Source organism: Melozone crissalis, unplaced genomic scaffold (genome assembly GCF_028551555.1).
Source record: "Melozone crissalis strain CALT ecotype California unplaced genomic scaffold, PUWL_Pcris_2 ptg000027l_1, whole genome shotgun sequence".
Classification (NCBI taxonomy): domain Eukaryota; kingdom Metazoa; phylum Chordata; class Aves; order Passeriformes; family Passerellidae; genus Melozone; species Melozone crissalis.
Genome location: NW_026535805.1, coordinates 76,259,771 through 76,285,474, shown reverse-complemented (window position 1 = coordinate 76,285,474; position 25,704 = coordinate 76,259,771). Strand labels below are relative to the sequence as shown.

Sequence of the window (25,704 nt, the reverse complement as noted above, 5' to 3'; positions counted from 1 at the left end):
GTCATAAACCTACTAACTGTTTATCATAAAATTCACTGCTTAATTTGCATGTTACTGATGCCAGGTTTTGTGTATGTGTCTGTGAATTTAGGGATGGTGTCAGTTCTGGATTTGATGCAAGGTGGTTTCCCGTCACGAGCTTCATTTCATGAACTCTACAATATGTACAAGAAATACTTGCCTGAAAAATTGGCTCGACTGGACCCTAGGCTTTTTTGCAAAGTAAGAAAATAATTCTTCTGTATCATCCACATGAGAAAATATATTGTGATGTTGGTTTTCATGTTTCTTTGAAGGAGGCAGAATTTAATCCTTTCTGTTTTCTGTGTTTCAGGCCCTATTTAAAGCCCTGGGACTGAATGAAAATGATTACAAATTTGGACTAACCAAGGTGTTTTTTAGACCTGGCAAGGTAATCTTTTTCTTGGAGTTCATGATTATAAATCTTAAAATAATTGCCATTTGAAAGTGACATTGTTTAACACATTGATAAAAGTGTGGCCAACCTAAATAAGGTTGCCCAGGATTTGTATAAATAATTTTTTTCATTTTCTTTGAATAAACCACAAAATTTCTATGGATACAATTGGGTTTATAGTCTTGTTGCTGATGCTGCAGTATTTCTAATGCAATGTTTGTATTCCAAGAATTATGTTGACTTTTAGAAAGATGAAGTCAGAGCCAAGAAGAAATATTTTCTAGTAAAATCTGTTTATAACTGAAATCTCCTTCTGTGGTTCTGAACATTGCTGCTTCTATTCAGAGTAAGGAGATGAAGTTGAGAGCTATTGTGATGACAAAGGAAAATTATTGTAATCCCAGAAAAATGTTCTTCCTGTCTTATATTTACTGAAAAGCAGAAGTGCGGGATTTTCAGAAAACGTTGCCTTCAATAGGGAAACTTATACAAAGGTTAAAAATTGAGAAGTGCTTTCAGCTTTTATTTTTTTCCACAGATACATAATTAGATGTGTTTTGAAGTTGTGGAAGGCCAGAGTTCATCTCCAGGATGTATAAAAGCAATTGATTTGTAAAAATTTTGTCAATAAGTATTTTTGCTGTTTAGTGAACGGTTATATTATTCAAAATGCCAAGTGCTGGACATACAGCAAACATATAAAAAATCTGCCCTTGTAATTTCTGTTATCATTAAACAACAAAGTGTAAGAAAATTATCTGCTGACTTTAATTGAAAGCTGATATAATGACATACAGTTTATGTAAAAAATTTTAATTCAGCCTGATCTCAAATAATAATACCTAACACTCTCTGTTCTCCTAATATGTAAAACTTGTTTTAATTGTCATTTAGTTTGCAGAGTTCGATCAGATAATGAAGTCTGATCCGGATCACTTGGCAGAGCTGGTTAAACGAGTGAATCGCTGGCTTATCTGCAGTCGTTGGAAAAAAGTTCAATGGTGTTCTCTCTCAGTGATTAAATGTATGTGTCTTATGTTTTATTAACTCAAAATATTGGCTAAAAATAGAGCAAAGCAATTATTAACACCTTGAAATGTGGCCAAGGACATGTATAGCAGATACATACTGAACTCTGAGTAACTGATTTCAAGGTTGGTGAGATTTTTCTTGAAGTTACTCGGCAGAATAGGAATAAGGTGGTGTGCAATAGAGATTGGCACTTGTGGTGTGCTTCAGAAAAGGTATCTGGGAGATGGGGAAGGGTCTGATGCAGAATGTCAGCAATCTGATAACATGGAGGGTGAAAACTGCATTAGAATGGGGAAGAAGAGCATAAAGGCCTTATGCCAGTGCACACATGGCTGTGCATTTGGGCCAGCACAGTCTGTGACTGATCAATTATTATTTGTTGCTGTTTATAGTGAAGCAAATAGAATTTCTGAATTCTTAGGAGATTTCAAATATCAGAGATTGTAACACTAAAATCTTGGATTTGCTCTAAATTTTAACAAAAGTTACTGGTATCTGAATCTGGAGGGATGTATGAGTGTGCACACATTTCATTGTTCCTGTTGGCTTTGGGTGAGAGCCTCTGTGCCTGGCACAAGATTGTGAATTCTGCTATTCTGTTTCTTAAATGTTGTGGTTCCAATATACAAAAAGCTGTCAGGCACACATAGTCTACATACAGTTTTGTGACATCAAATGTGTAAGGAAGATAGAAGTTGTGTTAAACTGTATAAAGCATTAAGATTCTATCTTATGTGTGTTTACAGTGAAAAATAAGATAAAATATCGAGCCAGTGCCTGCATTAAAATACAAAAGACTATTCGTATGTGGCTTTGCAAGAGAAAGCACAAACCACGGTAAGAAGATATTCCTTGGTTGAAGGAAGTATGTTTTAAATAATATTTTCTTGGGACTGTAAAAGGAGGTTTACTTTATTAACTAAATCTGTCTGAAATCATAGAGTGATGCTAAGTACAATTGAAGGAGACTTAGAGGTTCTGTGTTCCTTCACTCTTTTCCAAGGATGCATAGACTAAATCTGAACCTTTCCTAAAGATGTTTCTTTATCTCTTTGTTCATAAAATCCTTCAGTGACAACCTTGTTTTTAAAAATATTTTATTAAGTCTGTCTAATTTAATTTAAGGTCGTTAATTGTTGTCCTTTACCAGTTCACACCTTCCTTCCTTTATAGGCTCCTTTTCATTTTTATCTTAGAAATAATAACTGTCTTATCTCCTCATGAAATTAATTCCATTATCTGATTGCAGGGAATACTGATAGAAAAACTACTTCAGTAATTAAGCTCTGCTGACACCTTAATGTTCTTTGACAGAGACACAGCTCTGTTCTAGTTGTGGGCTTCTCATAAATTCTTTTACATCCTTTGAGGATTATATTTCATTTTGAATCTTGGCATTTCTGACTTTTTTTTTTTAGCTAATTGGTGCTCATCTTTAATGATTTGATTTCGCTTCTACTTTTGTGTGTTGATTTGCAAATCCCAGTACAGTGATATCTGTTTAGGAAGATTGTCTACAGATTTGTAACTTCTGTGTGGGGCCTTCAATAGTGGTTCTTAAAAAAACTCTTGAGTTTTCCTGAACTCCTCCCCAGCCTTGTTTTCTCAATCCTTTGGGGTGTAATGGTGTTCATTCTGGGATGTAATACTGTGTAGTAGAGTTTTATCTGATTAATTCTGTTACTGCTCTTTGAATAAGTTGCACTACTCAGCCTTTATCCTTTCCAGTTAAAATCCTCTAGTGGATACTAATAATCATTAGTATCCATTTATTATTGTGAGAAAAACAAAAAAACAGCCCAAATTAATTCTCAAAATAAAAATGCATTTTTCCATTTTGAGCCACTGTTTGCTAAGTAATTTTAGTTACTGCTTGGAAAAGGCTCCATTGCTTAGTTACTTGATGTGATAATGTTCAAATTTCAAAGAAGAGGGAGAGTTTTGTCAGAAGGCATAACTTCTCTCCCCATCTACCTTTTTTACATGAGTGATTTGTGGAGTTTTAAAAGTATCACCATCCAAAATTATTTCAAATAAGCAAATAAGGTGTCTTACCTTCACAGCATTGATGGCCTGATAAAAGTACGTACACTGAAGAAGAGACTTGATAAATTTAATGAAGTAGTAAGTGCTCTGAAGGAGGGAAAAGCAGAGACAAGCAAGCAGGTCAAGGAGTTGGAGGCTTCTATTGATGCATCAATGACCAAAATTAAGGTATGTGATAATAATGAGAGAAAAAGTATCTTTGTACTGGAATATTTTAAAAGCTTCATCTAAAGGAGAAGGCCAATGCATTTTTTTTAACAGAAAATATGCTTTAAAATTGTGGTCTTAATTTTCAGTCATTGGGTAATTCCTGTTTAAAACTATTTGTAAATATAACTGAAGTGAATCCTGAAAATAGGTGCATATGACTTTGGTATCTGTGTGTCAAAATTGGCACTGAAGGTTTTAAAGAAAAAATGCATGTTGATATTACGAGATAAGTGCTGTCAATAAGTTGTTTGTTGCTTTCACTATTGGAATACCAATTACCATTATTACCATTATCAGAATACCAATTACCATTGCCAATATTTTAACTTAATAAGGGCTGAAACAAGGCATTTATCACAGACTAGAGACATTTCCCGTTATGAGGTTTTTCAAACTTGGTAGTAAAGAGAATTCAGCTTGCTGATTATGCTTCAGGTCTGTAGTCCTCTCTTTCTTACCACAGAAGCACAAAGACAAAATGAAGGCACATTGGCATTTATGAATGTTAGAAAAAGTTTGGTTTCTTGAAATCATGTTTCATGCAATATTATAGCTTTCTTAGTGTGCCATATTAAGACTTCTCTATTTAAAATCACTGTTGAAAAGATGGTAGAGTTAACCTATCAGCTTAGGGTTCTCTTTTCTACTGAAAATGATATCATTTGATTATCATCATGATACACTATCAGAAAAGGTCAGCAAATCCCCATATTGCAGTTTTATTAGTAAGATGTGAATTGTAAAATGAAATTAAATTGTGCCTGTCAATAAGGTTTGAAAACGCGTCTAGCAAAGGCTATTTTTGAAGCATTTTCAACCTGTAATTTGTTACTAATAACTTTTTAGAAAAAGTTAGTCACAACACAGTGCAGTATTTTTTCTGAGTGCTAGCAGAAATATTAAGAAAAACTATTCTATGCTATGACATAAAAGCAGAGCTGTAAATAACCACTAAAGAAGATAAGAGCACAATGCAAAATACCCAGGGAAGGCCTTAATTCCCATCCTAGCATGCTAAGAATTAATTTCTGTTGCTTAAAACTGCAAGATTTAAAATATGAAGGTATGTTTTGAAAGGAAGTTAAGTTAATTTCATTGATGAAATGGAGATGACTTTGTATGGTTTTATAGGAGAGGGGAAAGGAATGGGTCCTTAGATTTAGAAAGAAAGGGAAGAGTGGACTCAAGCTTCCCAACTCCGAGGTGTATTTATGATTTAAATATAGTGCTCAGTGATCTCATTTCACTTAATATTTTTAAGTATGTTCTTTCAAAAGTGAAGTACAAATAAAAAACAATTACCCCCTTATTATTTTTGCAGACCACTATAATGACTAGAGAACAGATACAGAAAGAATATGATGCTTTAGTTAAAAGCTCAGAGCAGCTTCTGAGTGCACTGCAAAAGAAGAAGCAGCAAGAGGATGAAGCAGAGAGGCTACGACGCATCCAGGAGGAAATGGAAAAGGAAAGAAAGAGACGTGAAGAGGAAGACCAAAAACGAAGGAAGGAAGAAGAGGAAAGACGCCTGTGAGTCTTGAATTTGAATAAGTTGCTAGTTATAGAATGAGAAGAAAACAGGAAAGGCTTTTAAATGAAGTTGTTTTTGATACACTTCCATTTAGAGAATAATTTGGATTGTATTTCTGTGCAGTGTTGAAACATTTCCTTTCCCAGTGATTTGTAAGGCAAGTGACAGAAGAGCATATGGAAGAAATTATATGACCCAGCTGGAAATACAGCCGAACTTGAAAAATTTCATAATTTACATGTAGTATCCTGTCATCCGAACTGTACTGATTTGTGGACTACCAATCAGTTTTATGAAAGAGACTTTGTATTTCTTACTATTTCTTGTTCATTTGTGTCATAATAACATGTTTTCATTTTCTTCTCCTCTTATGTAATAGGAAATCTGAGATTGAGGCAAAGAGAAAACAGGGAGAGGAAGAGAGAAAAAAGAGAGAAGAAGAAGAAAAGCGTATTCAGGTTAATGCATTAGCTGTGTGTGGCTTTGGGGGATTTCTTGTTACTGTGATGGTTTTGGGGTTGTGTGTTTTGTTTTCTTGTATTCATTTACTTATTTATAAATCTTTTTTATAGCTTATGTTCTCCACCAAGTCTAATGGCTTCTTTCTATAAATGCATTTCTCAGAGTCATTCACCAGTGTTGCTTTATTAGTAAATATAGGGCAAGTGTCATGTTTAGGATATGTCAAGACAGATGACCGATTTCTAGTTCCTATGCAACTTCAAGTATTCTGAGTGGAGGTGCATCTGTTTTTAAAGGATTTTAAAAGTTATTTGAAAAATATGCAACGTTGGAGAATCCTAGTTTAGCCTTTGAAGGTTTTGTGGGTGGTCCATGTCAGGCAAGTTTGGCATTCTTTTGCTAAAGTCACATCTTGACTTTGATTGTGTTATTTACTTGCTTAACTGCAAACACTGAGAGTACCAGTAATAATGAGAGGAGACAGGACTGTCCTTGGTAGCTCCTTTGGCTGCACTCATGTACACTAAATACATGCAGCTCAAACCCCACTCCTCCACCTTTCCCCTTGATTTATGGCAATTCTTATTGATTTCATAATGAGCTCTCCTTCAGAGGTGTGTTTGGATCCTATATCCCTCTTTTCCTTTTTTGTTGGAGATTGCTTGGGTGACCTGGGATAGCAGTCTTATGAAAAAAGAACATCTATAGTGATTGTCTTTATCAATGTTTCTTGGTTTCTGAGCTGTGGATATCTGCAATGCAGAATGTAATTTACACTTTTACTTTAAAATGCTGTGTTTGGATCCAAGTGGATACATATTCCTGTAAGGTGTTTCATTCTCCCACATACAGTTCCTTTCTCATTATCTTTCCTCCTGGTGGTTGGTTTTATCAGCTCTTCTGAAATGAGATTCATAAGGTAAAGTCACTGGTGTAATGGTACAGTTTTTAGTGTTTTAGTGGTGCAACTTCACAATGATAGGTGGGAAGCAGTTTTGTTTCCTTGTTAATTTTTGGGAACTGCTAAAACTTGGTGTATGTGCCTTTTGAAGGTAAGAATTGGATGGTCCTGTTTTATTTACTGTGTGTGCAAGGCTTTTTGTGAAATAATAATGGTAAACTGCTGCTGTTGTTTGACTCTGCAGAGGCAGCATATTTGAATTGCTCCTGCACTGCACTAAGTTGGAAGTTTTACCATTTGCTTAAATTCAAGTTAGATCAGTTCCACAGAGAATTCCAGTGTCTGTCTTAATCCCTTTTCAAAATGAAATACCAACCTGTATCCAAAGTAGTGCCTATTACAAAGTCCTGTGACACCAAGAGCAGAATATCAAGGAAGTATTGTGTTAGTGCTATGGAGGAGCAGCCATAGCCTCTGTTTCATTTCAGTTTTAATGATTCTGAAAACTTCTGAACATTAATTTTTATAATAATGAACTAAATAATTCATATATTAAAAAAATTACTTGGCACTTTATTAAAAAAGTTAATATAAGTGGTGGACAATATTTGATAAACTATATGAAAACCAAGATTCAGTTTGTAGCTGTTTCATTTTTCTTGGGTCAAACTAAATACTAATGCTGTTAATTTTTCATTTCTGTAAACTGTACATGTTTTCAAAAGCCAATACACAACATAGCATTTTTTTCAAATACTGCTCATGTAGCATGTTTTTATTGGGTAAGGCTAAAGGTGTCCTGTTCTCAAACAGGCTGAGATTGAGGCTCAGCTGGCTAGAGAGCGAGAGGAGGAGACGCAGCACCAGGCAGTGCTTGAACAGGAGCGCCGTGACCACGAGCTTGCAATGAGGATTGCCCAGAGCGAGGCAGAGCTCATCAGTGATGAGGCACAGCTCGATTTAGGTTTGCGCAGGTATGGAGTCAAGGAGTTACATTTTCCTCTCTGTGCTTTCTTTTCTCCCCATCCTGGTCCCTTGGAGAAGACTATGCTCTTGTTTGGTTAATGGAACTTTGTGTTCATTAAATGGAGCTTTTAAGCCAGTATATTGGAATGTTTTTCAAATTAAATTTTGAAATTTGTTAGATTGCTTTTGCTTAGACTTTCTTCATTTTGTGTCTTGCTACATCGGTGATTTTGTAGGTGCTTGTGGACATGACTGCAGGTCTCTTTCTTTTTTTGAGTTCTAACAAGGATGGCCAACTTAGAATTCTGATTTTTATGACTCATTTAAAGTAGGGAATAGAATTTCTTCAGTGGTAAGTAATAATAAAATACATCTTTGCTGGGTCTTGATGGTGGTTCCATTTTTACAGTGAATTTGTGTGGGACTTTTTTTTTAAAAAAGAAGCTCTCTTTAACTGCAGAAATAAAAGTAGTTTCTGTGCCCTGACTGGTAAGTTTTTTCAAGTGGAATGAAAATACCTAACATAGATGAGTTCAAATTTTAAGTGTTAGTCTTGTGTCAATTTTAGATGTGTGATAAGATGAGCTTAACCTTTATACCGATAAAGGTTACACAGAACCACACTGCCTGTCTGCAGAGCAAGAACTCTTCATGTGTAGAAGGTGATGTCTTAGAAGCAACTTAGAAGCTCCAGTAAAAATGGTACTTATTGGTCAAGTTGCATGAAGGGACCTGTGAACATGGTCACATACTTGGTGACTTCATTTATATGACTCTACTCAGCTTGTTGTTGTTGAAATGAGTGCAAGAAAACATGAACATGTTAGCGTAGAGATGGAAATCATTTCTTGAGCAAGATAATACCTAAATCTAGAAAAGAAGTGATAGATTTTTCTGCTTATATGAGATCTTTTTTATCTCATTGGCAAATTTTTTTCCCTTGTTTCCAAAGTCTACTTCAAATAGTTAATTGCACATTCAAAACCTGAATAGAATGCTTTTAATTTAATATTTGATTTTATTTTGGCTTGTTTAAAATCAAACTAAAACCTTACCCAGGCCCCAGTATCTTCTATTGAAATCAGAGGATTTTCATGTAATTTCAGGAGTTGCCTTAAAGGTAGCAGTAAAAGAAATTCAGTGAAATGAAAACTATTGGTTAGAACAAATTATGTAATTTAATAATTAAATCATAAAGTCTCAGGACTTCCTTTATATTATACCAATCAAAATTTTGCTAGAGTCTAAAGAAGTTATAGTCTACAGTCTTCTACATTTGAGACTGACATATTAGCGTGTGATACACTAAAATCACTGACTTTTCTATAAGTCTATATACCTTCCCTGTTAAATTTTGCTGTAATAAGATAAAGCATGTGTGACTTCATACTGAATTCATGCAGTATATTGCTTTTACAGTGTTATCACACTTCTGTAAAAATTGGTTTCATCCTTACATATTGGCATGAAGAAAATAAAGGTATTTTCCATTGTATGGTTGTAACTGTTGAGTGAAAAGAGGAAGAAAAGGGTGATTTTATGTGCTCAGTTTTAAGAAATACACGACACTTTTGTGTTGTCATATTTGAACTTGACTGCCTGTAGTTTATTTCTTTTTTTCACAGTGCCTTGCTGTATTCACTTTCATAGCTTTCATAGATATTTCAAGGGGCATAAGTATTAACAGTTTCCTTGAAAAATATATTTGTTGGCTTCTATCAAAGAAGAAAAGTTGTTTGTTCTGGCAGCAGGTCCAGGATTTTCATTTGTGCTTATTCTGTGCTGGATCTGCTGGACCTCTTCTAGCTTTATCCAATTTTACTACTCATCCACAGTAGTAATGAAAGGATGTGTAATATGTGATTTACTGCACCCAGGGGTAAATTAAAGGTAATGATTAGCAGTTAAGTAAAAATTAATTTAGATAGTAGGTATCTGCTTTCAATTGGGTAGTTTTTATTCATTTATGTGGCTTATTGAGACGTACAGTGTGACATGTAACATCAAAAGAAAGCTAGTCTTAGAAGAGTGTTGTGAGTGTATCTGTCCTGGGTTTTGCAATGGAACAATCCAAAAAAGTCCTGATTTAGCATAGATAGTGCTACCTGTGCTCACCTGTGTGTTTCCAGCACAGCAGTTAGACTTGGGGTCTGTTCACAGCTTGCATGAAGAAACACCCATCCTGTTCCCAGAGCAGCTACAGGAGGATTGCTGCTATTTCTTGTGACACGCTTATCCAAGCATGAAATAGATCAGTAGTATGCCTCAAAGTCTCTGATTTTAAAAGATTGGACAGGGGAGAAAGGCTGGGGGAAGCTTTCACTTGTACATTTTCTTTTCCCAGATTATAATTTAAGTCATAATTGAATGAAAAAGTTTGGGGGGGAGAAAGAGGTTTATAGATTCAGCTAAAAATAATAATAATAAAAATTCATAAGATAATAAAGAAGATGTGAGAGAGCAAGAAATGCTATGACCCACCTTTTCTTGCTTCAGATTATTAAAATATTAACTAGGTAGTAGTTTGTCTAACATTAAATGTCTTCTATTTGCAGAGCCAATGGAACAAAGCCACAAATGACTGCGTATGGCATTTTTTTCCATTTAAATGCTCTAATAGATACAAACCACAATAATTAATCAAAAGAAATTGATATTGTCCTCTTATTTACTAATACTCCATAGTAATCTTTGTTGGTATGCATCTGTAATGTCCAAATCAATTTTTAATGCCTTATATTCATTACTTTTCTTACATCTAATAAACCCTTTAATAACCAAATATACCAAATAACATCTATTCAAAAATTATTATATAATTGCTGTAAAGTTTTTCACATACCATCAATTTTTCACTGCCCTGCGTGATTTATTGTTCTTTACAGCATCAGGACTCTCTATGTGTGTATGTGTATATATATAGATATACCTATCTATATATCTATGTCTATATATATATATGTTTGTGTGTGTGTGTCTGAATTGAAATAATTAAAAATAAGTAGCCGTTTCCTGTGCACTTAATTTAATTTCAGTTTGATTGTCAAGACACTTTCATGGTTATAAAGGCCGGTTTTATATCCATATATATTTGGTTTATGCTCATATACCAATTTTCTTGTAGGGAACAAATGGCCACAGAAATGTCAGAAATATTGTCTAGGTAGGTGAGAAGGTATAACACCAGTGAATCAATAATTTTCTAAAAACAAATCACACATTAAATGGGTTGAATTATTATGGAATTAGAAGTAATGGAATCTGGGTTTTTTTTTTTAAATGATAAGCAGATAAGTAAGTTATTTCTTTCAGATAAATTGCATTTACCATTTTTTTCAGCAATTATTTCTTTGCTATTTTAATTTATTATATTGAAAAAGAATAAGAATAGTTCATGTACCCTGTAATTTTCTGTAATTTCATTAATGCTTCTCTAGCTTTCTTCTCCTCTCACCTTTGTGATAAACAGAGCTCAAGGCTCCACATCTTTTAAAGGCATATTTCTACAGATTCAGCACAAAGCTAATGAAGTCATTTAACAGTAATGTAATTGTTGGTGCATTTAATAAGGAAATATTCTCATTAGAGTTCTCTTAAAATAAAAGCAGTTTTGAAAATTTCCATGATAAGACCATATTAAAAACCCTCTTAAGATATCCAAACAAAATCCCCTTCTGGGATTTCCTGAATGGTAATGTGAGATTTTATGCATGATGCAGAAGAAAAGATAAATACAGGTTTTGGTCTGAATATACTAGTTGGTAAAATACTAATACTCTGTTCAAAGAAATGTTTGTGATTGTCTTCCATATCAGCAAGTAAATAGAAAGTGTTTTCTGCAACTTGATGGTAGAAATAACCTTTGACATTGATTTTATGAACCTTACAGAAGAAGAAAAATGTTTAGAGGTTTTGAAAGGGAATCTGTTGTTTAACAAGTTACTAAGCTATGTTTAGCAAGTTACTAAGCTATGTATATATAGTCTGAAGATGCTCAGTCTCACATGTTTAATGGATTTTCTAGTGGTATCATGGATGATTGGAATGCAGCTGGTAACTAAATTTTTCTCCTGCAGTGTTATTTTAAGAATAGGAATAAACCACATCATGTGTAATTAAGGTAGCATATGAATTTAAATGGCCATATTGTATTGCATATATTGACATAGTTCAAATGACAGTGGCCAATTTTTAATGTACAAAAAGATGAAAAAATTTTGGGGCCAAATCAGGCTCTGTGTTCTGGTTGAATTCAAAATGCAATGCTTCTCAGTATCTGCTTGTTTAAATAAATTTGTCTCACTTTTCATACACTGGAAACTTTTGACATTAGACTATCTTTTGTATTTTTAGTCTGAAAATACTGTTTATGATACATAACTCTCATATGGAGCAGTGAAGATGGAATGTCAAATGTGATGCTCCTCTTACTGCCAGACTGTTATGCTTGAAGTCCTGTAGAAAACAAGCAAGTGGTCTTCAGAGTGCAGAGTAGTATCCTAATAGAAAGACTAAGCCATTCAATTGGATTAACATTCTTAAAGATTACTAGTTTAACCAGAGAGGGTACAGCCTAGTTCTGCTGTGCTAAATTAGGCAGCAAACTCTTAGAGTGGTGGGTAATGTTGCTAAATAAGGAAAATCCTTAGGATTTGTCAAATTAGGTTCGAAAAGGTTAGACACCAGGCAGTGCAAATTATTTATCAGGAATCCTTGATGTCCTACAGAATATAACAAAATATTAAAGTATATATTTTGAAGAAGTTTGTCCAGGTATTTGTTTTACAGTCATGAGTAGTTCTAAGTCAATTTTTTAAGTTCGACTTCTCAAACTCCAACTGGAAGCTGTGTGGACTTGGATTAGTAGTATGAGTAGACATTAAGCTGCTACTCCAACAGCAAGATTCTGTAGTTTTAATTATACTGAAGAGATGGTTCAGTTGTTATTAAGAGGAATGTTAGGTTTACTCAATGAAATTTAAATTGCATTTGTTATTTCTGCTTTCAAAACTGCTGTATCTGCATAAAGAAAAAATTCAGGTTATAATAGTTTTTTATAACCTTCTAATTAAAAAAGGAAAATAAACATAAAACTTCATGGTACCACATGAGACCTTTATGGAAAAATAAATGTTAAAATAATATTCACTAGATTATACCTATTAATACTGTGCCTGTCCCACAAAGATATTACTGCACAAACAGACCTTCCAATGAAAAAGCCTGTTTTTTCTTATTGCATCAAGAACTTTGCTACCTTGTTAAAGATCTAGTTTCTTTTGAAGAAATTCCTTCAGATCCTGAAAGAATTCAATTTTTGTTCTTAGTCATGAGCAGAGACTGGTAAAATCTTGTGTCTACTCTTGAATTCCGTAGTGTTAAAAAGATGTGCTGATCATCACTGAACATTGCAGTGTTTTCAACTTATTTTATAAGCAAATCATCCACAGGAAGTTTTCTGTTCCTGAGGGAGGGTTCTTCCACTTACCCATACCACATTTCTTGGGGAAAAAAAGAAATTCAGGCTTATGTTTATATCTAATGCTCGTTTCGTACATGGAAACATTGTACATTTTCCTATAGATGATTGAGATTTTAGTAATAATTCCTCACTTTGATTTGCTGTTGACTGACTTTGACATTACCGACATGGTGAAGACCTTTTGCCTTTGGAAAATACTGAGTTTCAATGAGTCTTTTTGTACTGGTCAGCCTTTAGTCTGAGTGGTCTTTTTTACCTTGATGATAAATATCACCACTCTTGATGATCTTGATGATCAATATCATCACTCCCAACTCAAAATAAATATTGCTGTTATTAGATAGCCAATATAGAATTAATTTGGTTTCTTCTCTCAAGTTAGGTTTTTGTCAAAGACAGAATATTTTCTCAAGGTTAGGAACAATGATTTTGTCCTAGACCAATTTTAAATAGCAGAGGAAATGCCCTTTCTTTCTTCTCCTTGTTCTACTTCAGGAATATTTTTCCTTGTCTGTTTTTTGAATGGAACTAAAAATGTTCAGTCTTTGTTTTCTGCATCTTGGTTCTCACTAAGTAAAATGTACATCCATGTGGGATGAGCTACTCAGAATATGTGTCTTTCCATACATTAAAGGTATCAATTACAATTCCTTTTAATCTTTAGGAGGCAAATCAGATTATGATATGATTTTGAGCATAAAATATATTTTCATTTTCTCTTGATAATTTAAACAACTTGAAAATACTATGGTATTTTGTCTGTGTGGTAATAACTATGACACATTATTGATCATGGGATTTCTTCCTCTTCTTACAAAAATTCCTGTTTAATACTTGGAAAAATATATATTGAAAATACATATTTTAAAAATAATTGCAGGGGTCCTGCAGTGCAAGCCACAAAAGCTGCTGCTGGTACTAAGAAGCATGATCTCAGTAAGTGGAAATATGCAGAGCTTCGTGATACAATCAACACTTCCTGTGGTAAGTGTTTTTTTTTCTGAGAAAGAGTTCAAGTTGTAGTTATACAAAAAGTGTTACTTTCTTCCTATAACAAAGATTAAAAGTTTACATTACTTTGAGTGAATAAAAAATTAATTTTAAAAATTCTCTTACCCCCAAAAGAACAATACACAAAGCTATTTCCATATTAAGGAAACAGGATTTCCATTGTTATGTCTTTTAGGGATTATATATTTATGATAATAAACATCTTGGGAATAAAATACATGCTATAACTTCTTAATTAAGTTCACTCCATTTGATGTACTTCCACAGAGGGAATAGTAGTTATTATGCTTCACCTAGAATTTGCATGTTCTAAGAATTTTTTTGCTATCAGTTCTTGCTGTCACCAAATCATAAAGAAAGCAAAAATATGTTCTGTCTTAGATATTCCTATTATTCTTTAATTTTCACAATGTGTAACTTCTTTTTGGAAGCTTACAGTGGGGAATTACTCACCTTGGCCTCAGTGCTCTGAAGATAGAAATAGAGAAGAATTATTCATCTTTTAGATATTACTGTTTCTTCCTGCTTCTTATTGAAAGCAGTTGGTTAATTTGTAATTTAAGATCACTCAGAATTTCTTCCTGGATGTAGAAATTGGAAAGTAACTCATTCTCTTTTAGTGTTTTTACATATGCAAGACTGGAGCATTGTTTTCAGCTATGTAATGGTGCAGTAATAAGTGGAGTTCTTTCCTCATGAAGCCAGCTTGGATACTCTGAGATAACTAATGAAAAAGCCTTGTCATCATTCAATTCTTAGCATAATGAAATTCAGAAAAATTAAAATACATACATGAAAAACGAATACAAATCTAAGCAGTCAAATTTCTGTTTTTCTTTTTTTTCAGTTGCAGAAATAATGTTCAGCAGTGCAATTAAACTTTTTTTTAAATTTGTTTCTGTGCTGCTTGTATCGTGATACTGTCAACAGAAATATTTGTAGCACTTTACTGCTCCAAATATCCCAGTACAACAGCTACTTTGGGGACTGCCTTTACTCTAAAGCAGAAAGGATTCATCAAACTCTGAGGGACTTTTTGGGCCATAAAACACAGGCCCTGTGCTGCAGAGAGTTAGGGGGTTTTATATTACATTTTATCCTATTAGTGTCACAGCTTGATCTCCAATCATATACCTTATCAATATAGAAAAACATTTGATAAATATTTTTCTGACTTTTCTCACTCATGCCTTCTCCTTCTCCTTTTTTTTTGGTATAGATATTGAACTCTTGGCAGCTTGCAGAGAAGAGTTCCACCGAAGGCTAAAGGTGTATCATGCTTGGAAATCCAAGAATAAGAAACGCAATGCAGAAACAGAACAGCGTGCTCCCAAATCAGTCACAGACTATGGTGAGGAGAGATAGTTTTGTGTTTGTAGTAATTTTGGTGATAATATTCTAAAGAGAACATTTCTGGAATGTATTCTGGGTTTGCTAGGTTGAAGAAACTTGGAGTTTTTTAGGAGTGTTTTATGTTGATTTAAGGTAAATATTTTGGAAAGATTGAAACTGGCAAATTCTTCACAGAAATGAAAACACTTTCGGTAGACCCAGCTTCTTATGCTGAACAGCTCTCTCTTAAAACCTTTTCTCACATCCAGCTGATATCTGTTAAAAAGAGTTCTTGATCTACTGATGCAGGTGCTGGCATTTTTGTTAAATGTTCATTGCTGTGCTACTTTAATATTTCATAATATATAGCCATGTAGACATAGATATAGATACTTTTAAAAGGTGCTACTAATTCTGTCGTTTACATCACTGCTTACATACATCATGTTACATCCTCCTTTATAAAATCTGAGTGTTGATGCTGTAATTCTGGCTCATGGGGTGACAAATTTTGTGTAGACCCTGTTTTCTATTTAGACCCCTCCTTCTACTGATTTTACAGGCTGGTGTTTATTGACAAAGCAACGCACTAATCAGAGTAAGTTTCTCTTGCATTCATCAAGGAAGTGTAGGAGTTTCAGACTGCCACAGGAGTTTCAGTACAGGAGTTTCTGTACCTGGTTTCTGGAGTGTTATTTACAGAGTGGACTGTTACTCTTTTCGCAACATTCCACCTCAAAAGTCTGGTGATCATCTGTACAAAAGGAATCTAAGAAATTTATAGCATCACAGTAAATGCATGGAGCAATTTAGTCAGATCATTCCTTTTGTCTTTTTGTTCCATTATATTTGATATTTGTGTTCCTGTCACACAGTTCATGGGAGAGACAAAGAAAAGGGAAGATAGGCAGAAAGTGCTCTCCCCAAAGTCACGTGAGCCTGAGATTAAGGCATTGTCCTGGGACATGGAGAATAAGCATCCCAGGGAGTCCAGGTGCCCTAGGTAATTTCAGTCCATGTACAAAGGCACCTCCTTCCCCTTGATTCATTTACTTGAGTTATTTATTACTTGAGAATTACCTGAGTTTGAGGTTCTCAGGGAATTTTAGTATGGATATGTGGCAGGCAAAATCTGGACCCCTGGAGAAGATATTATCAAATAATGGGTCCTTGTGTCTGAAATGTGGTTTTAACCGCTTAAAAAAGCTTGTGACTGAAATGGCAGGAAAAGGCATTTGAAGCACTTCTGCCAAGTGGTAAATTGCTTTGAACGTTCTCTCTGGAGCTAAATGGGTAAAATATTCATACACAGTGTTGCTGATGGGAAGTATCAAAGAGCAGATGATCTTTGGATTTTTGCACACAAAGCTGAGAATATTCATATTCTTATCACTTTTGAGATATTTGCTGCATTCTTTTCAGTGTTTTTCATTGTATTTTTTTAACTTCATTGAAATATGGCATAATAATAAGAGAATAAGAGAACCTTGCAGCTCAGAAGAAATTGATAGTGACCTTTAGAGACTCTTAATGCCAGTATAATTCTTTGCATTGCAAATAATTATACCACATGGGCATTTCACATACATATGTACTGTAGTCATCTGAGAAGGTAGTAAGAAGAAATTCTTATTTCTTAGGTGTTTAAGCTAAAAGTCTTTCCGGTGTCAGTGGATGTGGGCTTCAAGTGATGTAGTTTTTTCGTTACATCTCTTCATTGATTTAATGTAGTTTTACAGTATCCTTTAATGTAATTTTATAAGTATCCTTTATTTAAATTCATACATTCAGTATAGAAGCTAAGCACTGGTTTGTGTATTATTACTGGTATTGACAGAGCTCTGGAAGTTTTTTTTCTAGCAGAAATGTCAAAAAATAAAGTACTACATTAATTAAATAGCAGATTTGTCAGAGCAATTTACCACTGAAGCTTTGTAACAGGAATTGCAAATTATTAAGGTGATTAATTTTGAGGTTAAATCTTGATGAAAAATAGAAGTAGAAAAAGAGTAGAAACACTTAGAATCTGCATTTATGTTGTAGCTAGAATTCCTATTTGTGTGTTATCAGCATTGGTGAAAAATGTTGATGTTGTAATGAAGCCATAACTTACAAGGGATCAGCACTTTCATATTTTGTTCAACATGTAATATTTGTTCACAGATTTTGCACCATTTTTGACCAACTCAAGTAAGTGAGGAGACAGTTGTTTAAGCTAACTTTGAAGAATAGGAACACTTGAGAGCTCTATACTAACATTGATTAATCCAGTGTTTTGCTACACATGTACATAGAAGTTAATTGTAAAAAAAAATAAATTATAATTTGACAATGTTATTCATCTGATGGTAATTATACATTACTGTAGTAATTAAAAATGTACTTATCTGCATGAAAACCTACCCATTTGAGGAGTCATGGGAAGGGAGAGTGAAATAACCTTCTTATATAAATTATTGAAAGATATAATCTCCGATTTTTTTTTCCACAACCACCAACACCCCAAAACCACTCTTGTTCTAGCCTTTTTTTTTAATGTCTGCACATGGCTTTTTGTTGTAGCAAAACTCTGGAATCAACATAATGTAACAACTATTTTCCTAGCACACAGACTAACATTCAGGTGATGGTTTCTTCTGAATAGAGAGCCGCAGTTCTATAGCACCAATAGAGGCTCCATTGGCTGCTTAGCATTTCTGTTCTCTAGATTTGCCCTCTTCTCTAGATTTAGATGTGCCTAGGAGTAAATGAGCCTTAGCAATTACTGTTGCAGTGCAAAAAGTATTCAACAATACTTAAGTACTGATCTGCTGGGATAAATGTTCAGACAATACATAAAATTAAATTAGTTTTTTATATACTCTGTCTTCCTGTAAGGTGTGTGTTTTATCAGAGTTGATGTATAAAAGTAACATTGTGTTAAAATCTGGGTGCTTTTTCTTCTATGTTTGTTGTTAATGTGCACATTAAAAAAAGGAGATTTGATACGTATTACATATAGGGGTTTGTTAAGGTTCTGCTGTTCAGGTTTAGAAAAATTATTTTTGCTTGAATCTAGGCAGAAGAAATTTCAAGGTGTAGTTGCTAGTCTATATTAGTCCTGTTCATGACTGTAAAAATAAGTTATTAAAAGTAATTGCCTTTTTTTATATTAATAAATGTTAGCTCAGAAATTCTCTTTGTTGCTCAATAGACAAGGAAAAAAATTGAATTCACTTTTAATTATTCCTTTTATGCTGAAACATAAAAAGTTTATCCTGATTTTCTTCTGTAGAGATGGTAAAGGTTCATAAGCAGGGTATCTGTAACAGTGGTGTAAACCACTAAAACAAAATCAGTAACAAACTTTTGCAGGGGCAGTTATTAAAGGAAAGGATGTTGCTTTTAAGAGCATTTATTATTTAAAACTGATTATGATAGTGTATATGTAAGATTAAGAAGGTTGATCATTTGATGCATTAACAGAGAGAGTATCTGCTTTTATTTGAAAGCGAGTTTCTCTCTAGAGTCTGGAATATGGGGAACTTAAAAAGTCCAAAAATGCATGTGGAAAATATTTAGCAAAAATATATATGAAACTTGAAAAAATTTCATGTAACTTTCTCCTTTAGAAGTTTAGTCAGCTGATCTTAATGGTCTGAAATAAAAAATTCCTTGAAAAAAGAAAGCAGCCAGAAATTACTTCTAATGCCAGATTTTGACTTTTAGAAATCTAGGCAGAAAATTGTTTGGTGGCATCTTTGTAATAAGCAGTATTTATTGCCAACATTTCCATTAACAAATTAGTAATTTCTAACAGTTTTATACATCCTTTTGTGTCGACTGTCAAACATCAAGTGATGCTTTTGTATGTTTGCAACTGAAAATGCTTCTGTGCGCTGTGATCTTTTTTTACAAAGAAATGGACTGAACTAAAGCAGTTACTGATTAGTGTTTCTGGTTGGTAAGAAATTTTACATGGCAAGTTTTACCTTAAATATTGATTAAAAGCAGAATATGTTATTTTATTTACTTAGTTTTGTTTAAACTTGCCATTGGGCAACATGTACAGGAGTCAACATAAGCCATTTCTGACCAGTGTTTTAGCTGTTGCAATTAACAGAATGCACATTATATGAGATGGGAATACTTTCTAGGTTTGCTGAGACTTCAGATGACCTTGAGAGATCATCTCTTGGGTTTTGCGGGGGGGGTTGTTTTCTTGTTTGTTTTGCTGTTTTGTTTGTTTTTTAATGTGCTGATTAATAAAGGAAATAATATGGCTTTCTTGTTTTCTAATTGCTTTGTTCACTTATTTTTGGGGGCATGTTTTGTATGATAGCACAACAGAACCCCGCAGCCCAGCTCCCAGGCAGACAACAAGAGATTGAAATAAACAGGCAGCAGCGCTACTTCCGCATTCCCTTCATCCGCCCCGCGGACCAGTACAAGGACCCCCAGAACAAGAAGAAGGGCTGGTGGTACGCACACTTTGATGGGCCCTGGATTGCTCGGCAAATGGAGCTTCACCCTGACAAGGCACCCATTCTGCTTGTAGCAGGTTGGTGTTGAAACTTTGAGAAGGTTCAGAGTTGATAACAAACTTCAGAAAAAGAGGATGAAGTTCCAAGTTCCCCACCGACCGACCTTCCTTCCTTCCTTCCGCCACTTCCTTCCGCCACTTCCTTCCGCCACTTCCTTCCGCCACTTCCTTCCGCCACTTCCTTCCTTCCGCCACTTCCTTCCACCACTTCCTTCCTTCTGCCACTTCCTTCCTCCCTCCCTTCCTCTCTTTCTTTCTTCTTATCTGGGCAGAATTTGAGGATTTGGGACTGCTGCTGATGGTGGCCAAATGTTTCAGAATATCACTGGGACATGTAACTGGTCCTATGTTTTACTTCTACACATACTTCAATTTGGGAAGCCATAGACAGTGGGAAATCAAATGGAAAGAGTTGTATTATTACAAACCCTGAGATTATTCCTTGAACTGGAGACAGTGTGAAGATAAAACATCACAATTTATCTGGGAAAGGTCTACTCATTATTATACTGTTTTTAAGTTAGCTGTAAAGAATTGCAAGCAGTTTGTATCAAAACAATTTGTGCATATGTTACATTGTCTGTCCATAGCATGAGGCTAATAGCAAGCTGATGCTTTTACCCTGTTTATGCTACTTAGTATGGGAAAATAGCTTTTTAATCTTAAAAATTTAAAATAAATGTTGCAATGGATAGGTAGAGATTTATCTGGTAGTGAAATGTATCCTCCTTTTCTGGAGGGTAAGGAACAGGGGAGAAAACACTGGAGAAATGCTGCTTACGCTTCTGTGTTTTGAGATTTTGTATTTAACTTAGAGACTGAGGAAAGGCCATAGCCAATTTGTTTCACTACAGGATTATGCTTTACTGGCAACAAAAGTTTTTTTTCTGCAAATTATTTTAAGTAGAATTCCTTATACCAGCTGTTGCTGTTCAGTGCCAAAGCCCATAGCTAAAAGTAGCACTGCTGTCGTGAGTACCTGTTAAAAATAAATTACGATTTAGTTTGTGAGCTACACATATAATTTCAGTGGATTGCCTATGTTGGTCCCACTGTTTGTTTTGTGTGGTAGGCTGACAGATTAGCTACTTGATCCAAAGTCTGGAATTCTTAGTTGCTTTGCTACATTTAACCGTAAGTAAAGCAGTTCACTGTGAAGTGGCCTGAAACTGAAGGTATATGTAATCCAAATGTGGTTGTCATCCTGTAATGGGTTTCAGAAGAATGTATCGAGATGATGATCTTTTGGCCTCTTCCCTTTATTCCTTTTTGCTTGCTGTTTAAGCACAGCTTTGTCAATTGCAGCATCTGATATTAGTTTATTCTCATACTGTTTTAGTGTTCTCTGTGTAACAAAAAACCAGGAAACTGAAAAATGCCTGTATCTGAGGACTTCCTCATAAGCTCTGAAGTCTACCAGCCAACCAGATCTACAGAGAGGAAATATAATTAACAAGGATCTAATTTTTATTGATGGCATCTTTCAATGATGTAAAATATGTTTTCTTTTTCCCTTTACCATTTCAGGTAAGGATGACATGGATATGTGTGAGCTTAACCTTGAAGAGACTGGCTTAACCCGAAAGCGAGGTGCTGAAATTTTACCGAGGCAGTTTGAAGAGATTTGGGAACGCTGTGGAGGCATCCAGTATCTGCAAAACGCAATTGCGAGCAGACAAGCTCGCCCCACCTACGCTACGGCGATGCTGCAGAACCTGTTGAAATAAGCGGGCAGGCGGCACGGGAGCGTTCGCGATGAGAACCTGGCCCGCGATCCAAAGGGAAGAGTTCCTCTGTGCTACAGAGGGCCTAAACGTTCTGTAATCAGAGTAGAGATGTTTAATATAAAGTGAACAGATTTTATTAATCATGTGGTTTGTTAATTTGTACTTCATGATGTTTAATCTGTGTAGTGAACTTTACTAGGTATGAGGACCCTGAAGAAACTTCAGGCGGTGTAGTTTGCTGCATTTTGTTTTTATGTTGCATTTTCTTTAACAGTTTCTGTTGTAACTCTTAATACTTTCAAGCAATCTGTCTGTACTTGGGTACATATTGCAAAGAACTGCACTGCAACCAGCTTTTTATAAGATTCCTTCTTTAAAACACTGAGTAGCTGGCTTCAAGTGGTGGCCTAGTAAAGAGAATATGCTATTATTAATAACTGGAATTGTGAGGCCTTAGCTTTGACTTCTGTTATGGAGAAGTTGGAGTATACTTTTATATAATCTGAGACATTTTATGTCCTGATTTGCAAACTGGTTAGTGTCTGTATTTAATGATTTTTGTTTTTCCAGAACCTGATGGGAAATCCTCCTAAACTTGAGACCTATAAACCCCTATTAAATTCATTCTCTGTCTTGGTTCAAGAGAAACAGTTTTCTGTATGTTCCAAGAAAAGCATTCATATACGTCAAAATAGTATAATATTGGAGGTCCTCAAAGAATGTACTGCTCTTTAGGGTTTATACCACTTTTCTTGTAGATTTTTTTTCTCTCTTTTTAGTACAAATCTGCTTCAGACTTTATTTTTCTGACGACATTTCTATTAGCGATTCTTGGACAGTTTGTTTAGCCAGGTAGTGTAATTTCAACATACTACGCAAAATTGTCCAAGCTTTGTATCTGAAGGTATATAAGATTAAGGATAGCACTAAGGGAAATATGTTCAGCTTTTTGCTGGCAGTATAACTTAACTGAGTATTGAGGCCTGAGCCTCAGAAATCCTCTTTATTTTAACTGTAACAAGATATACAAGGTCTGTAACTTTTGTTAGACTGTATAAAAAATTGGTCCAACAACATAATGCATCTTAATAATATGTGCTGATGAAATAGATACAATTTTTAGTGTACTGAAATATCATAGTGACTTGGATGCTGAGCTGTATATTAATCTCCTCTATCAAGTTTCATAGCTTGTAATAGTTCCCTTATGAAACTGCTTGTTTGGGGAGTTTTTGTGGGTGGGAATCATTAATTTCATGCAGTTTTAAGAAGCATCTTTTTCACTTAAGTGAATGTTGCTTTACCTTGCTAGCCATTATTTCAACAAATTAAACATGACCATTTATTATCTCTCTTAATAGAAATCCAAAATATAAGTAGCTTGATGTCCAATTCATAGCTTGATTTAAAAATGAATTTTTGCCCTTATAAATTGACAGTTTGCTTACAGTATGAAATAATTTCCACACTCCTTACTGAGCATGAAACCTCCTGGAAACTTTCATTTTTAAAAGGCATAAATATACTGAATTTTCAAGAGGGGTGATTCTGTAGCACAGAGAAAGGTCCTTGCTGACCTTAGACTATGGTTGCGTGCCACAGTCTGCTTGTTGTTATAAACACACTCCTCATGGGAATAATGTGGAGATATTCAAGTGGTATTTAACTCACTACACACCCACTGCATCAGGGAATCTCAGCTTCTGCTGCAGACCCACTCTACTTCCTGCTCATGTGATTGCAAATGAGAAAATTGTTTTCATTTAACCCAAATTTTTCACTGAAACAGTCATTTTTGGCTGGAAGAGGAAAGAAGGGCATCAGACTACTGGCTGGGAAGTTGTGTGCAAACCTGTACAGTGTTGCGTGAGTTTAAAGATGCAGCTTATGAAATTTAGATTACTGGTTTAATGTGTTACTGCATTGGAACCAAAATGTGACAGCTTCCAGTCCCCAAACACTTAGCACTGCAAGAAGCTGTGCTCACTCATGCGATCCAAGGAAGAAAAATCACTGACCTGACCTGTGTGTGTTTCTGTCAGGTTTAGCTGCTGGACTTAACACATTCCATCTCACTGTATGTATCTTTAAAAATCCATGGATCTTATGAGACTGAATATTGTAAGCAAAGAACCTCAAATGCTTACATGTGTGTAGGTATGTACACATATATGTGCTTATATATTTTAGTATGTATGTGTCTAAATATACCTGCAGAGAACTTTAAATAAAATTAACTGTATGTTTCCACTCTCTTCCTTTAGTTATGTCAGGATTTCCTTGACTGGCATTTGAAAGAAATTTTTTTCATCAGAATGGGTGTATGGAAATTTTTCTTTACTAAATGACTAACAAATATGAGCTATCATGAAAATAAAATGGACTTTGAAATAGTTGAAGAGGGTCTGGTGGCTGGACATCTTAAATGAGATGTTCCCACCTCCCAGCATTGCTCCAGAAGTATGCCTGAGGGAAGCACAACATGCATTCCAGAAATTGGGGTATTCTACTTTGCACAGTAGCAGACTGCTTTTTTTTTTTCCCTTTTTTCACTCCACACCAAAAGCAGCTTCTGCTCTTAGTTTTACTTATCCTTTTGTGAAACATAATTAATTTTCAATTAGTTTCAGATTATTTTATTTTTTTTACATGTCTGGTAATATTTAACTGCCTAACCAATTGTTTCCATGGTCCTTTGTAATGTGTCAGATAATTATAGTTGGTTGATTTGGAGAGGAAATATAAAAGGAGGGGAGAGGGTTGATATTTAGGACTGTAGTATGACCTGATGCCTATCTGATTTATAATTATAGAGAAAATTATAGAGGTTTTTAAAGCACATTGACTTGGTTCTCTGCATGTTTCATTAAAAAAAAATTCTTCCTGCCTGTCAGTGAAGCTGTTCATTATAGTTGAGATCTGCCTAAAATGTTCCACAAAACAAAGAACAGGAAGAGAAGCACCACACTAAGCTGCATTCCTGACTAGGTGACCCAGGAATATGCATTTTCTTGAGGATGTTATTCTGAAGATCCTAAGGTCATTCAGTACTTGTCTTTTATCCACTGATAAGATTGTGTTTTTCTTTACCTAGTTGAATCCTCTGGGTTTTTCTTCAAATATCTTTATTTAAAGTATTTAAATGACCTCTTAATACTGTAATGAAAATTAAAAATAAAAAATAAACACATTCCATGTTGAAATCTTACTTGTATCTTCTTACTGTTTTGTCTTTGAAGAGTTGAAGCATAAGGGTTAATTAAGTTATGAGAAAAGCCAAAATATTTCTTTGCTGGTTATATCTGCTGTTTTTCCATGAGATATTTTTGGTGCCTAAACCTACGTTTTAAAGCTTTATTCTAGTAAAGATTTTATCTTTACTTTCTAAGGTAAGTGTTCCTCCAAAATAACATTCTGATATTAGAAAATTCTGATTTTGTTTTCCTAAATCTCAAGCTTCATTTCTCAATATTTATTTAAACAAGTGTCTTTTTACTTTCAATACTTTTTAAAAAACATTTATTGCTATCACTTCCAATGTGTCTATTATTTGCTATGCCATGTACTCTGCATCCATTTAATTTTAGCTTGTGTCAGTCAGTGACTGGTGACATCAACTCTGCTGCTTGGAATGTGTGCTCTGTGGGGGAAGCTTTATGTTTGGGATGGAGATGTGATATTGCTTTTGTGAGGGTTTTGTGGTTTTGTGTTCTCCTTAGAGTCTTATAGAACTTTCTCATCTTAAGGGCCAAATTACAGTGGTAGTTTTTTAATTTTAAAAGATTCAAGTAATTAATACTTTATCTAGGAAATGTAATTTTGTTTCAGTTTCCTTATGGCTTTTTCGCCAACTGTAACTTTATATCAGTTTTAAAGTAACATGATAAGCTTACATGCAATACTAGGTACCACTTCAATTCCCTGTGAAATTTTCAAGTAAATAATTTTATTATGTTTTATTGAAATACAAAAGGTTTACATCCAGCAAATATTTGGTAATTAAGTGTTGAGAGTGATAAATACAATCATGAATAATCATTATTAAAATACACATTTTAAAATTA

The 25,704-nt window shown here is 34.5% G+C and overlaps 1 protein-coding gene across 2 annotated transcripts in view; it reads left to right on the top strand.

Moving 5' to 3' along the window:
- The window catches only part of MYO6 (myosin VI), a 101,149-nt gene extending 77,208 nt beyond the window's left edge, over positions 1–23,941 (top strand). Inside the window, exons 21-34 of one of the 2 annotated variants that reach the window (XM_054279610.1) lie at positions 92–222; positions 335–412; positions 1,313–1,442; positions 2,197–2,287; positions 3,514–3,664; positions 5,028–5,236; positions 5,617–5,695; positions 7,414–7,574; positions 10,122–10,151; positions 10,691–10,729; positions 13,929–14,032; positions 15,279–15,410; positions 19,713–19,931; positions 21,441–23,941. In XM_054279610.1, coding sequence (XP_054135585.1) covers positions 92–222; positions 335–412; positions 1,313–1,442; positions 2,197–2,287; positions 3,514–3,664; positions 5,028–5,236; positions 5,617–5,695; positions 7,414–7,574; positions 10,122–10,151; positions 10,691–10,729; positions 13,929–14,032; positions 15,279–15,410; positions 19,713–19,931; positions 21,441–21,640 — 1,754 coding nt within the window. In that variant the 3' untranslated portion in view covers positions 21,641–23,941. The remainder of the gene's footprint in view (positions 1–91; positions 223–334; positions 413–1,312; positions 1,443–2,196; positions 2,288–3,513; positions 3,665–5,027; positions 5,237–5,616; positions 5,696–7,413; positions 7,575–10,121; positions 10,152–10,690; positions 10,730–13,928; positions 14,033–15,278; positions 15,411–19,712; positions 19,932–21,440) is intronic. The other variant, XM_054279608.1, reaches the window with a different exon arrangement.
- Positions 23,942–25,704: the final 1,763 nt, after the last annotated feature.